Source organism: Balearica regulorum, chromosome 3 (assembly GCF_011004875.1).
Source record: "Balearica regulorum gibbericeps isolate bBalReg1 chromosome 3, bBalReg1.pri, whole genome shotgun sequence".
NCBI classification, from domain to species: Eukaryota; Metazoa; Chordata; class Aves; order Gruiformes; family Gruidae; genus Balearica; species Balearica regulorum.
The window spans coordinates 13,803,863-13,818,247 of NC_046186.1; the positions used below are offsets into that span (position 1 = coordinate 13,803,863).

The 14,385-nt window shown below is 47.6% G+C and overlaps 1 protein-coding gene across 5 annotated transcripts; it reads right to left on the bottom strand.

Moving 5' to 3' along the window:
* Positions 1-1,696: 1,696 nt before the first annotated feature.
* On the bottom strand, positions 1,697-8,115 carry MYCN (MYCN proto-oncogene, bHLH transcription factor). 5 transcript variants are annotated; one of them, XM_075750585.1, is made up of 3 exons: positions 7,914-8,115; positions 4,472-5,304; positions 1,697-3,204 (listed from the first exon to the last, which is right to left on the bottom strand). In XM_075750585.1, the coding sequence occupies exons 2-3, from the start codon at positions 5,196-5,198 to the stop codon at positions 2,606-2,608; spliced, it is 1,326 nt and encodes a 441-aa protein (XP_075606700.1). In that variant the 5' UTR covers positions 5,199-5,304; positions 7,914-8,115; the 3' UTR covers positions 1,697-2,605. The 5 variants fall into 5 exon arrangements, with proteins under 5 accessions (XP_075606700.1, XP_075606702.1, XP_075606703.1 ...); XM_075750587.1 differs by lacking the exon at positions 7,914-8,115 and adding an exon at positions 6,807-7,048; XM_075750588.1 differs by lacking the exon at positions 7,914-8,115 and adding an exon at positions 6,577-6,800.
* Between the last annotated feature and the right edge of the window lie 6,270 nt (positions 8,116-14,385).

Genomic DNA, 14,385 nt, shown 5'->3' on the forward strand with positions numbered 1-14,385 from the left:
GGAAGGGAAGGGAAGGGAAGGGAAGGGAAGGGAAGGGAAGGGAAGGGAAGGGAAGGGAAGGGAAGGGAGGGGAGGGGAGGGGAGGGGAGGGGAGGGGAGGGGAGGGGAGGGGAGGGGAGGGGAGGGGAGGGGAGGCAAGGGGAATCTCTGTTCAATTTTGCATGTTCAATCCTTAGACAGTACATTCCTAGACTGTAAGGAGATGGTGACAGATCATTCTGTGATTTACTTTTGTTCGGAATATGATTTGCATCTGGTAGGAAAGTATTTGGCCAGTATACAGCTGTAACTTTTTTTTTTTTTTTAAATATTATACTAAGTCTAACTGTAAATTCATGTTAAGAAGCCCTTGTGGAAGTCAAGCAGGCACAGGTTAGAAAGACAATACAATGGATGTTTGAAAAGCTTTCCTTCTCCTTCAGGAAGACTCACGTGAGTTGTACCTTGTTTGAAAACAGAACAGCAGTTCAACTGATATAATGGGGTTTGAAAATAGTTTGTTGTAAAATTATATTGTAAAATTGCTGTAAAATTAAATGTACTCTATGATTGTCCACACCAATTTTTATCTGCTCAGGCTTTGTCTTTTACTGTTTTTTTCACTGTACTGGGAAAGTGGAAGAACTATGATCAAGTCCACATCAAGGGAATGAAAACAATGATTCTGGTTTTGGAATGATTGTGGTCCTCAAGTCTGAATTTAGAAGATATTAAGCCTGTTCAGGCCAATTCTTCAAGTGACATAACCTTGCATAGGCCTAGCTGAATCTGAACAGTGTTACACCAATTTGTGCTTGTTGAGGATCTGGATTTACCGCACTGAATGATTAGTAGGTTCAATTCCCAGTGTTCTTGGTACAGGAGCTGGCTGGGGCCCAAGAATGCACAGGTTATGGGTACACACAAACAAGCTACTGCAGGGCATGGACATATGGCACATCCATAACTGTGGCGATTTTGCCCCCATACTGCTTTGACCCTGTTACTTCATGGCAAATATGAGATGTTCTGTACCTCCATCACAAGCAATTACTTCCTTCGTGGCTAAAGTAGGGGCAGATGTCCCTTGCAAGTTGATCCTTAAACTACTTACTGGCCACTTGGTCATTAATCCATATCTTATTTTTCAATGTGGGGAAAAACAATGTCAAAAATACCTGCACAGACTAGAAAATGAAACAACTCCTTGGTCTCAGGAAGCTTACCAAAATAACCAAACATATTTCACAGACTTACATGTTTTGCTCCTGTCACAGCAAATGCCATCACACCTCTTTAGACAACCACCTGCCAAGTTTCATTGTTCAGACTACATGCCATTTGACGCATGTTTCACAGCTCTCTGTTACCTCAGAACTGTATCTATCCTGGAATTTGTAATTTTACTAACTTAGTACAAGCAGTAACAAACAGAATCTTCAGCTACAAGCAAGAACATTAATTCTCCTATGCAATGATGGACCGGTTTACAGATAAGCCTTTTGTATTGCAACTAAGAGCAGCAGTCAAGTAAGATCTTTGTTTACTACAAATATTTCATTTTCCATGCTGTAGCAAAGTGTACCACCATCATTTACTTCTCCACCTGCCTACCACAGTGAAGCCAGTCCCTTAGTTTTTGTATTTCATGAACGTTGTGAAGTTAAAGATTTTACTTAAAAGAACTTCAGTTAAAAGAAAAATAGTAAATGGCACATCATGTAATTGCTATTTATTTTCATAAACATGAGGTATTTCAAAGTGCTATAAGACGCAGCACTAAATGTACATCGTTGGAAGAAATTAAACACAGAACTTTGCAGTTACCCAGTTCTATGCACCAAACATTAACAAATACATTAACTGGAAGAAACAGGCTAGCAAAAGGCATATATAGTAAATTTCTTTACAAAAGTTTCTTAGTTCAAAAAAGTGATAAAGTAATATCTACTCAAAACTTTCACAACTCATTTTCATACGAAAATATAAGTATCAAATTTAGTTATGTATCAGCATCATACTAAAGTATACAGGCAATGTAAGAATTAGTACAGTACATAACAGAGATTAACAATATATTTGTATACAAAAACATGCTCCTCAAACATTGAGGTATTACAGTACTTAGGTATGAACTTCCAGTCTAATACTGGTAGCAAAAGCCACCTCTCATAACCCAAGACATGTACAAAAGGCAAGTGTGTAGATGGTATTTACAGAAAATTCCCACAGGGGTACAAATGCCAACCCCTAAAGTAACATCTGTTAGAACATAAGCACCATAAAACTTAGGAATGAATGTTTTAAAACTCAACTAGATGTCATCAGCAGCTCCAAATGCTCACAACAATTTAAAAAAAAAAAAAATCCCCACCATCTACAGTTCTTAAGAAGAAAAACAAAGGCAGTCCATTGTTGTTTGGTAGTCTTGCAATAAACTCCTTGCAAGAACATCCATTTGCTCCGTACCCGGATAATATAGTTTGTCAATTACTTCAGGGACTGGATTGAAAGTAAAACCAACATTCTTAACGTCAAAAAACACAATTTTTTTTAAAGAATCAAAAATGTGCAAAATGGCAATGACTGTCCTGGTCAGCCAAAACAAAACAAAACAAAACAAAGTTTAGCAAGTCCGCTTGTATTCTATTTTCTTTAGCAATTGTTGTTGTCTGGCTTGCAATTTTTCCTTTTCTAGCAATAACTTCTGCTCCTCTGCCTGAAGGGAATGAACGTATTCAGTGGCTTTTTTCAAGATCACAACTTTTGCAGCTTTCTCATTTTTAACCAGTTCTGGAACATGGTCCCTTAATGTGAGGAAACTTGACCGTAGATCATTACGCCGTTGACGCTCCAGGATATTATGGTTGCGTCGACGTTCGCTATCCTCTGAATCAGAGTTTCGAGGACTTGAACTCTTAGACTTTGGTTGGATCATGGGTTTTACTGGACGGGGCACCTCGGTTTTTAACTTTTTCTGTGGTGGAGCATCTTCACTCTCCATGTACGGAGAAGGAGCAGCATAGTTATGCTGCTGGTGAATTGGTGCGCAACGCTTTAAAATCAGTTCATTCTGCTGTGTCCTGACTGAGGGAAAAGTGGTATTTTTAGGACGCACTGTAATAGTAAGGGTGGTAACAGCCTTGTTGGAGGAGGAGCGTCTTTTCTCCACTGTCACAACATCTATTTCTTCTTCTTCATCCTCTTCCTCCTCATCTTCATCATCTTTTGGTAATAGAAAATGAAAACCAAAATAGATGTTATTCTCACAGAAAATACTCCTAGCAAGTATCAACCCAGATGTATTTATTGACAAAATATGTACAGTAAAAGCAGCAATGAAATAAGTGATGGCAAAACCAGGGTGTGCCCACCATCTGTAGTCAAGATATAGATCTAGAAAAGTATCTAATATACATGAAATGACTGAAGAACAGCTATTTCTGAAAGTTTAGTGACTTAAAAAAAAAACAAAACCCAAACCACTTCTAATTTTCAACCAAAGCAGGGCTCCCACCCACATAACCGTAGCGGCAGGAAAAAGTTTTTAGACAGAATGTATGTATTTTGAATGGAATTGCAGAGCTGTGGTACAAAAGGCATGCACAGTGCCACAACACAGCCCTTGCTCGGTAGGAAAGCAGCCGGAAAACGAAACAATTGCTGGGTTTGTTCTGAGGCAGAAGGTGAAGCTGCTCCAGCCGGGGACCCTTTAAGCCGGCGCTTGGTGCACTGCCAAGAAGACAGCTGTTGGAAGTGCTTCCTCACCCAAAGCTGTCAAACCAGACATTAAAGGGACAGCAGGCTTTGAAACCCGGGACGGATCACCAGCTTTACGGCGATGGTCATACAGACCAGCTCATCTACAGACGCAAAACCATGTTTCAGCCCAAGTGGACTTGTCCGCAGGCATGGACAGGAGATGTTTCCGGGCATTTTAGGTTCTGTCAGTGCGAACCAAGCACTGCTCTGAGGGGTCACCAGCCTGCTCCAGCCTTCCCAAATCACGCCTAAAGCCACAGACGGCCGTGCCCCGCGAACCCCGTCCCCAGGGTGACAGCGGCAGCCCGCTCTGCCCACCAGCCCCTCCAGCACGGCCGCTGGGACGGGGCACGCCAGCCACAGGGGGCAGGAGAAGGGAAGGAAGCCCCGGGGGGGTCCCCAGCACCACGCAGCCCCACGGGCCGGGCCTGCTGCCCCGCGAGTCTCCTGCCCCGCCGCTCCCCCGGGCCTGCTGCTGCTGCCCGGCCCGAGGCCCGGAGCCGGCCGCCCCCGGGTCTGCTGCCCCCGTGGGGCTCGGCCGCGCCGCCGCTGCCGCCGCGCCTGCTGCCGCCTGCCGGCCGGCCCGCGCCCCGCCCCGCCCGGCCCTGCACGGCGATGCCGCCGACGGGCACCGAACCGGGGCGCAGCCGCCCCCGCCTGGTGCCCGGGCAGCCCGCCGATCCGCCACACTCCCGCCACGGACGGGGCGGCCGCGTACCGCAGCGCTTACCCGAGTCGCTGAGGGTGTCGTCCCCGGAGCTGCTGCTGGCCCGGCTGTCCCCGGCGGGGCGCTGCAGGCGGCCGCCCCGCGGAGCTTCGCCGCTCGCCGCCGCCCCGGCGCGGCCCGCCGCCGTTTCCCGCTTGTTGACGGGGAAGGGGAAGACCACGGCCGGGTCCACGCACTCGGGCACGGCGCTGCCCAGCTCCGTGCGGCCGCTGGCGGCGGCCGGGCTGCCCGCGGCGGCGGCCCCCGGGGGCGGCGGCGGGGCGGGGGCGGTGAGCGCCTTGCCCTGCAGCTTCTCGCTGACCGCCCGCTCCAGCTTCTCGCGGGCGGAGAAGCCGCTCCACATGCAGTCCTGGATGATGATGGAGTTGAGGTTGTTGGTCACGCCGAGGCCCGTCTCGAAGAAATCCCCTCCGTCCGAGCCGCCCCACAGGTCGGCCTCGGGGGGCAGCAGGAGCAGCTCGGACGCCCAGTCCAGGGGGTCAGCGGGGCGGCAGGCCCCCAGGGCCGCTCCTCCCCACGGCACCGGGCCCCCCCCCGGGGGGTGCTCCTGGAGCCCGGCCCGGCTGGGAGACAGAGGAGGGGTGGGCAGCAGCTCAAACTTTTTCCAGATGTCCTCCCCGGGGGGAGCGGAGTCCGGCCCGCACAAATAAAAATCATCTTCGTCCGGGTAGAAACAGGGCTGCAAAGAGTCGAACTCGAGGTCTGGGTTTTTACTGACCATTCCTGGCATTACGGGTCTCTTCTTGCTGATCCCTGGGTCGGGCAATGGTTTTAGAGACAGGTTTTATGGGTATTTCCACCAAGGGGAAGAAGAGACGTTCTCCCAAGACCTAAAACTAAACCAAAAATAAAAAAAAAAAAAACACCACAATTAAACCACGAAGAAACAAACAGACACGAATGTGACTCCCTTCCTCTTTACCGAAGGAGAAAAAAAAAATCAATCCCATCATCAATAGCAAGAAAGAGGGAGCCTTTTGCAAGTTGAGAAAAAATGCATGTCACACACCTTTCCTCCCGACTCAAGATATTCAAAGCAAAGCGATCAGGTAGTTCTCCCACATGCAAAGCCTTCCGCCTTCCTCAGCTCTCCGTGAGGACACAAAACCAGCCGGCAAGGTACAGCAAGGATGCAAAGCACCTCTGTGCTTTTGCACATAGCACCCGCCCGCTCTCCCCAAACTGCTTCAAACGCTCAAAACAGCGGAGTAACTGTAGACAGATGCAAGGCTTTGATACCGTAATCTCTCCAGAAAGCCCTCTTAATATGCCAGCAAAAGTAGAGGAAGTTTACTCCTTTTGTCATCTGCGGAGCAGTGCAAAGGGGAGAGAGAAGGATGCAAAAAAGGGGGCGGAGGGGCTCTTTGCAACTTCGCAAATCGCCAGTTCATTCACTCAAAGCGAGCCAGGGAAATGCGCACAAAACACAAGGGTGGGGGGAGAGGAGGAGGGGAAATTCAGCAGCAACAGAAATTATCAACCTTATGTAATAATCTCACGCACAAAAATGCATTAAAACCACGCCGGCGCCACCAACAAAGCCTCCTGATTTGCCAAGAAGGTATGGGAAGTTTTTCTCCTCCTTTTTCCAGTTTAAGACAACAGCAACGGAGAGGTTGCAAGGACAACAACTTTGTGCATTCTGCCACTTCATGCAATCAAACCTCCTGCAAACACACCAGCTTTCCAGCCCTCTCACCTCCGGAAAATGCACGCTGCTGCCCTTACCTCGGCCGGACCCCCCACTCACTAGCCACGACCAGTCAACCACAGCCCCATTCCTCTTCCGAGACCTCAGTTGCATCAGACATTAAAAAAAAAAAAAAAGACTTTAAGTCCAAACGAGACATTCAGCGTCTCCCTTCAGCCCGGCTAGGGTAAGGCGAAGGGAAATCGTTCTGCTGGGTTCAGAACAGCTGACGCTGAAACGGAGACCAAAAGGGGGGAAAAAAATCCATTAAAAGCCTTATGATGAAATGCAAAGAAACGAGCCCGGCTCAGCTGCTCTCCCCCTGCCCCGCCCCCTGATCACTTCCAGTATTGTACATTTTTCTACTCGTGAAACACATTAAACCGTTAAAAATGCAAAGCAGTAAAGAGGCACCTACAAAACACAAGGCGATCTCAGTGCTACAGCTCCAAAACAAAACAAAAATATCCTCCAGGATTTTCTTCTGCTCAATGAAAAACCCATTCACGCACTGCAATACCCCTGCGCTTCCTTTCCCTTCCCATCCTCCCTAGTTTAGCAACTCAAATGCGATGTGGAATTGTATTTATTTGATTGGGTTTTTGTCCTGCTTATTACAGCCCAGACCCTGCAGCTTCCTCTTCTTACCTCCTTGGTGATGGTGGTGGGTGTTGCAAGGGGGAGGAGTGGCGGGGGGGAAGGGGGGGAAAAAAAAAGGGGGGAGGAAAAAAAAGAAAAAAGCAGATGATCTTGTATGTTGCACTTTACTGAGCGCCAGCCCGCCCGGCCCCCGCGGCTGGCCCAAGCCTCTGCATTCACCCTTTGCTTGCAGACAGATGACTGTCACTGGCTGGCTTTGAAGCTGCTGGATATTATTAACCCCCCAAAAAGGCATTAAAAAAAAAAAACGCCCAAAAAAAAAAAAAAAAAAGGTGACACACCCGGGGAAGGGAGCATACAAAAAAAAAAAAAAAAAAAAGGAAAGCGAGAGCAGACTAACCCCACCTCCCCGATTTCCATACAAGCAGGGAGGTGCCTGGCACTTGGCGCCAAAAGCCCCATTCGCTCTTTATTCTCTGTGAGCAGAATGAGGTCCCACTCCCGGTGCAAAAGCGCCGGGGGCGGACCGGGGAGGGCGCGCGGCCGCCGCGGGGGCCGGGGCCGGGGCCAGGCGGGTGTGGGGCTGCCCCCCGCTGCGCGCCGGCCCGCGGAGCCCGCCGCGGCCGCTGCCCCTTTGTGTCGCCCCCTCCCCGCGCCACCCGGCTCCCGAGCTCGGAGGAAACGTCGCCTCCGGGCCGCCGCTCTCCCCACCCGCGGCCGCGATCTCCCGCGGAAGCACCCGGGGAAATTAAAAAGAAAAAAAAAAAAGAGGCATAAAGGAAGTGGCTGGACGAGGGAGTCCCTTCGACTCTGGGCTTTGAAATAATTAGTAATAATCATCCTGCAGTGATCGCCTCCCCTCAGGCGAGCGGGGCTGGCGCACCGGCGCCGCTCCTCGGGCTGCCCCTGGCGCGCCCGCCGGGGTGGGCCCTCGGGCGGGCCGCCGGCCAGGCCCGCGCTCCCCGCGCACACCTCTCCACCGCGGCGCGGCCCGGCCCGGCCCGGCCCCGCGGAACTGGACATCGACACTCGGCGGGAGCCGCCGCGGCCCGCCGTTCCGCTGCCGACGGCGACACCTTGCGGAGGGCCGGCAGGAGCGGCGGCGCGGCGCTCGCCCGGCGCCTCCACGCATATCTCCAGCGGCGGGGCACCCACCGCTCTCTCGCCTCCTTTCCCCGCGGGCGCGGGGGCCGCGGCGGGGCCGGCCGCGGGACGGGACGCGACAGGACGGGAGCGCGGCGCTCTCCTCGGCGGTGCGCGGCGGCGGGTGCGATCCCGATCCCAAACGCGATCCGGCCGCCGCTCGGGGCGGCGCCTCCTCGCTCATAGGCTGCAGGTTGAGGCGGGGACTTGGGCGTCGCTCGCAGGAAGGCTGGTGGCGGCGGGCGGCCGCTTTGTGTGCGGCGGCGGGGGCCGCCGGGGCGCCGCGGGCGGGGCGCCGCCTCCCCGACCCGCCTCGGCCGACGGTGGGGGCGAGCCCGGGGTCTTCAAAACCGGCGGCTCCGGGAGGCATGGCGGGAAGGGAGGGAACTCGGCGGCGATGGAGACTCCTCCTCCTCGGAGGGGAGAATAAACCCCGAGGCAGGCAGGGTTAGTCCGTGCGCCCCTTCGCCAGACGCCTGCGGGGCATTTTGGGCCAGCTGTGCCGGGAGGTCCTGCAGGTCCCATGCAGTGATCCACCAGACCTCCATGTTGCACTTCAGTGGCCAAGGCTAAGAGGCTCCGCCACCCTTCGGTGTCCTGAGGCAGCCACGAAGACTGGCTGGGGTGCCCGGTGCGGTTCTGACACCGGCGGGTGTCCCGGGCACAGCAGGGCTGGCCCGCAGCCCCGGGCAGGCCTGGCTGCAGCACCGGGCTGCTGGAGGTGGCAGGGTGGTGGGGGCTGGCCCACCCGTGCTGCCCGTGGAGGCCAGGCTGGTTGGGTTGGCTGACCAAAGGTGGCAACTGCTTTGAAATGGTTCCAGCCAGGGCAGTGAGCTTCTGCTAGACTCTGTGTTCCCCGAGCTCACTCCCGGCCACCTTTTCCCCTCAGCAGAGGTGGCTGGGTGCAGTTTTGCTGTGGAGCCTTCGGTCAGCTCGGGGTGAGAGCAGAAAGGGCACCTGGGCGGCGAATCCTCTGTAGGGGTGCTGAAGGTGGCTTGTAGGTATCCTGCTATGAGATACGACTTGGCTGGGGGGTAGCGGCTGGAGTCAGCTGTGGAAGGAACCACGCACCATAAAGCAGAGCGGTGCTGAGCCAGGGGTTTTTGCCAGCCCCCATGGCAGTCAGCTGGTGAGATGTTTGAGGTCAGGCTTGCCTGAACTTTCGTGATTTGGCCTCCATTTCTCTAATGCACTTTGGATTCAAGACAGGGGAATTCATTGATTAGCTAATGTGTGCTCGGTACTTTGAAGATGTGAAGTCTTATGAAAATGCTGAGCTTTATTAATTGCTGTTTGGATGATTTGGCTGGACAAAAAATGTGTGGGTGGTTGGGATTTTTTCCCCCTCACATTTCAGTAGCCTTGAACAGGTTGCAGCTTGTGAGGAGACATGAACAGTTAATATGTGTCTCACCGAATGTGTGAACAATTTATTTATACTCATCAATCAAGGACCTTTCTCAGCTTAAACAATTACATATGATTTGCTCCTTTAGAGTAATTCTTTTTGTGTTCCGCTTTTCCCTTAATGCTTTTATATACACAAATATTGATATGTCCATACCTTAGAGATGGACGTGGGCTACTCTCTGATTAATTATTAATTCATTATAAATTCTCACCTATTAATTCATTATAAATTGTCACCTAGATTTTCTCAGCAGCCTTCTAAAATTTATATGTACATATATGTATATATGTGTGTATGTGGAAATAAAGCTATCAACTTCTAGGAAAGTTCTACTGTAGCGTGTTATATCTTTTATAGTACCCTGGATGTGAACATTAATGAAGGGTAACACTCAAGACAACTCTTTTAAAGTAACTTTCATTGTCAAAAAAACCCCAACCAGACAAAACCCAAAACCCCCACAGAACAGGAAATGGAAAGCAGTACGCTGAGAAACATTGCCATTTATGAGCACTAACTTTGCTTAGGTAAAGACTCGTTAAAACCCCAGATCTATTGCTTTGTCTTACACAGTTGAGAAAGACATGGAAAATACTGTGCAAACCTTCAGAAGGACTGCACAAATCTGCGCTGTTTTGGCTGACACTTACTTTGGGCTATTTTGTCAACATTTACTTTTTTTTTCTCTGATCCCTTCTGTCCCTGAAATGGCATATGTCAAGAAGCCTCAAGGCAAATGGAAACCTGAAATTACTTGTAGTTACTGAGAATTTATTACATCATTTCACTGAAAAACTTGGGAATTAAGATGTGCTGATACTAGAACTGGGTCCCAATACAGACCAGTTGCGTAGCAAATATTTTAAGGCATTGTAAGAATTCGCTGTCTGGAAAAGTAGAAAAATATGTATAAAAAAAGCCTATAAAATCATGCGGTCTTTAATTTGGCCTAACAAGGAGCCTGACAAAGCCACTGTGTTGCAAGCTTGGACATACACACCTGGGCATAATACCTGGGTAAGGCACTGGTATTCAGGGCTACTGAACATTTGCCCTTTCGTCGTTATTGATTCATTAAGGAAAGCTGTGCGAGGCAAATTTCTCTGGCTACACATAGTTCTCTTTCACCCTTACAGCCTGCAACTACCAAGGAGATCAAAAGAAACAGGACAGTATTACTTGATGTGTGATATGCTGTTGTCTTCTTCAGAGGCACCCAAACTTCAGTACGTTTCTGAGTTTTCTTTGCTAGTCAGAAGTAATGTATATATACTCTCACGACTCCATGTTAAATTGTAAAAAAGGTTTATAAAGGGTTTCCTTAATCAGGAGGGAGGTGCGTGTTCAGAGAGCACTTGGCAAAAGCATGACAGTATTGGAGTGATTTATCCCTGTTCTGTCTCAGCCAGCAGAAATGGCATGTGAAATGTTTTGTGTAGGACTAGAAAGGACATAAGTATGAACACTCACAGACCTGGGATTTTTTTTTTTTTTCTTAAACAAGGACCTGATACACTACCTATTAGATAGCAGTAGTCACATTTTCAAGTGGATTGAGTATTTGGAGGTAGCTGTTAACAGTTACAAAAGGTGCCAGATTTAGAGCAGCAGATTTATTCCTGCATACCCTCAGTAAACTTGCTTGGTAGTTGTACTGATCTCTGCTGTGCAGCTGCTGAGTGTTTGTAATCTAAAATACTTCTCTTGACACTCTCCCTGAAGGTAGAGTCTGGTATTACTTTTACTGTCATTCAGGTGAGACGGGGTGAGGGACTTGCCCAGTGTCACATATGGAAATGGAAGCAGATTTCCTCAGAATGCAGACTGTGACAGTCTGAGGTAGCAATTGCTTCCCCACAAGTTATTGCAGAGCGCGTCATCATCATCCATTAAGATGAAAGCCTCCCAAAGCCATTGGATGTCGCCTCTGCAAAGAATGCCGTCGTCAGTGCTACATTCATAGATGTTCTTGCGACATGAAAACTCTCAAATACTCTTGAATAGCCGTAATACCTAGTGCTTGTCTAATGATTCACATGACCAAGACATTGTACAAACACAGACATTGAAAGACTTGAGTTATTTCACTTACAGTCACCACAGACGTCACTAGCCAATCTCACCTGTGCATTCACAAACATTTTAAAAAGTACCTAGCAATCAGAGAACTAATTCTATTTAATTAAAACTAATTTTGAAGTCATATTATTCATACGAAATATTCTGATGATAGAATATTATCAGAATAGATGATCAGAGGGCTGGAGTACCTCTCCTGTGATGACAGGCTGAGAGAGTTGGGGTTGTTCTGCCTGGAGAAAAGGCGGCTCCGGGGAGACCTTATAGCAGCCTTCCAGTACCTGAAGGGGCCTACAGGAAATCTGAACAGGGACTGTTTATCAGGGAGTGTAGTGACAGGACAAGGCGTAATGGGTTTAAGCTGAAGGAGGGTCGATTTAGATTAGATATTAGGAAGAAATTCCTTACTGTGAGGGTGGTGAGGCACTGGAACAGGTTGCCCAGAGAAGCTGTGGATGCCCCATCCCTGGAAGTCTTCAAGACCAGGTTGGATGAGGCTTTGGGCAACGTGGTCTAGTGGAGGGTGTCCCTGCCCATGGCAGGGGGGTTGGAACTAGATGATCTTTGAGGTCCCTTCCAACCCAAACCATTCTATGATTCTATGATTCTACAAATATCACTCTGGCTGCTAAGAACAGAGGAGATACTGGATTTAACTGGGTCCTGTGGCTGAATGTTCCACCTTTAAGTGTTCCTAGATATATCAGACATCCCCTTTCAATAGTGAAAAGAAAAAGCTTGCTTCCTTCTGTGCTTTTTGTATACATTTGGTTTCTTCAAAGACGGTTGGTCAGACCGGCATTTGTGTGCTGGTCTTCTCCCTCAGCTTCCTTTCTAGCTGCTCAGAGAGCACGGGAAGATTTTCATTAAAACCAGAAGGACTAGAAATGTATTTTTTAGATTTGGCAGAAGCTGATAGCAGTTGCTCAGGAAAACATCCTACTTGCAACAGATTTTTCAAACCCTATATATGGCTAGATAAACATCTAGGCATTTGGTATCTTACAGTTGTATTCTAAAGCAAAGCAAAACAAAACAAAAAGAATTTTAAAAAGTTACAGATAAGACCACTAAGTGAGATGTAATAGAAATGAGGAGTTTTGAGAGCCTCGTTTCTGATATCTCTTTTATGAGAATTCTTGATGTCTAATTAAGAATGAGCTTTTCTTGGTTGAAATATGAATAGGAACTCTTTCCTCTCTCCAATTTCCAATTTCAAAGAAATCTGTAAGAGTTTTAATATTTTTTTAGACTTTTCCCTCTCAGTAAAGTTTGGTTGAAACTGCCTAGTGAGTTCAAAATTCATGTCAGGGAATGACAGACAGATAACTCCGTTGAATGTGCTTTTTTTCAATGGGAAACTAGGCCAAGAGGAAGTCAAGTACCTGAATTTAAAAATTATGAATTTATTAAATTTGAGCATTCAAATATTTTCTTTGTGCACAAAAAGTGATTATAGAGAAAAGTACCTCACTGCTCCTCTTAGTCAGGCTGCCACAAGAAACATTATTAATACAAAATGTGTGGATAAATTCACTTTTACAATACTGTAACCCCCACGCATTATTACAGTAATTACTTCCTCTTAAATGTATACATGGTGGATGAAAATATAGCCTAATTGTAAAATCACTTACAAGCATTTATCATTCTTGCAAGTATTCCTTTATGAGTAGGAAGGTATAACTTTCCTAAATTTAATCGTTGCAGAAGTGTCTGCTGCTTAGTGACATACAGCATCAGTGACATAACAGTAGAGTTGGGTTGTTCTTGTGTTATATTCCTGTTTTTATAAATACCTGTGACACAATGAACACATTCGATATGCACATGCATTTCAGGACAAGAGCTGTGTCAAAATATTTTTTCTGTAACAGGTGAGTAGGCCAGTTAAAAATGGCTCGACAGTACATAATCAGAGCAATGATAAACTTGTTTTTTGTTAGAATAGTTTGTTAATTTTTGCAGAAAGTTAATAAAAGTAGATCAGTACAGTTGCTTCTTTTTTTCACTTTTTTTAAAGTTATGGTGAACGTAATTCATGTTCAGCACACTGAGACACTAATCTGTATTACTATGCTGCAAATAAACAGTAACTGTCACCTACTAATAATTCTGAAGATATCAACAATGCAAATTTATACTGTGTCCTTCAGGTGCAGCAAATATGGTAGACCTCTTGCATGGGTGGACATCTTTATAATCTCATCACACGTCTTCAGTTTTTCTTTGAAAGTCAAGGGTTTGAGCCTATTCAGTCCATACCCACTCCACTGCGTGTTACAGCTAGGGGAAAACTCTCTGGAAAATTAATTTAGTGAAGCCCAGGAGAGTCACCCTTATATTTTTCAGCTTGTCAGCGTGGAGAGAAGAGAATGACACTGAAGGGCAGCTGCCTGCTTCTCTCGACCCACTGCAGGTAGTAGGTGGGAAGAGGACTGGAGAGGTCTGACAGCTTCATCGGGTAAGTTTTTCTCCTCACAGTCGCCCATGCTAATGCCGCAATGCACTTCATTTGGAAGACTAGTTGATCTCAATTAGTTTAATTCTCTGAAAAGCTTAGTTTAGTTAAAATCTTCTTAACGCCATGGCAAGAAAGATCGGGCAGTGAACACTGGAAGAGCTTTGGGGCTGTTCGCACGGCTTGTAAAATGGGCTACTTATATAGCTTGTCCTTCATTCTTACCCAGTTCCTCTTCTAGTTGTCCCCCTCTGCTTTGTCATCTTATGTTCAATCATTTAGTGGTTTGAAGCATTACAACATTTTATGTTTACATGTGCTTAAATGTTTTAACGTTTTTTTTGAGCAATTAGCCATTTGTGTGCTTTTATGCAAGCTCTCTTTACTGACTGTTTTTGAAACTTCGTCTCAAAATATTTCACTGGTTGCAAAGCATTTTAAAGAAATAATTATCGTGAAATATTTTACCAGATAATTCACTGAGACAAATGTGAAATGTGCAATCGGGAAGGTAAAATTATAACCAGTCACAT

Bases quoted from the DNA above. Each gene is read 5' to 3' on its own strand.
- MYCN (XM_075750585.1), bottom strand. From the start codon at position 5,198: ATGCCAGGAATGGTCAGTAAAAACCCAGACCTCGAGTTCGACTCTTTG. The intron at 3,205-4,471 runs GTAAGCGCTGCG...TATTACCAAAAG, and splicing joins CGACACCCTCAGCGACTCGG to ATGATGAAGATGAGGAGGAA.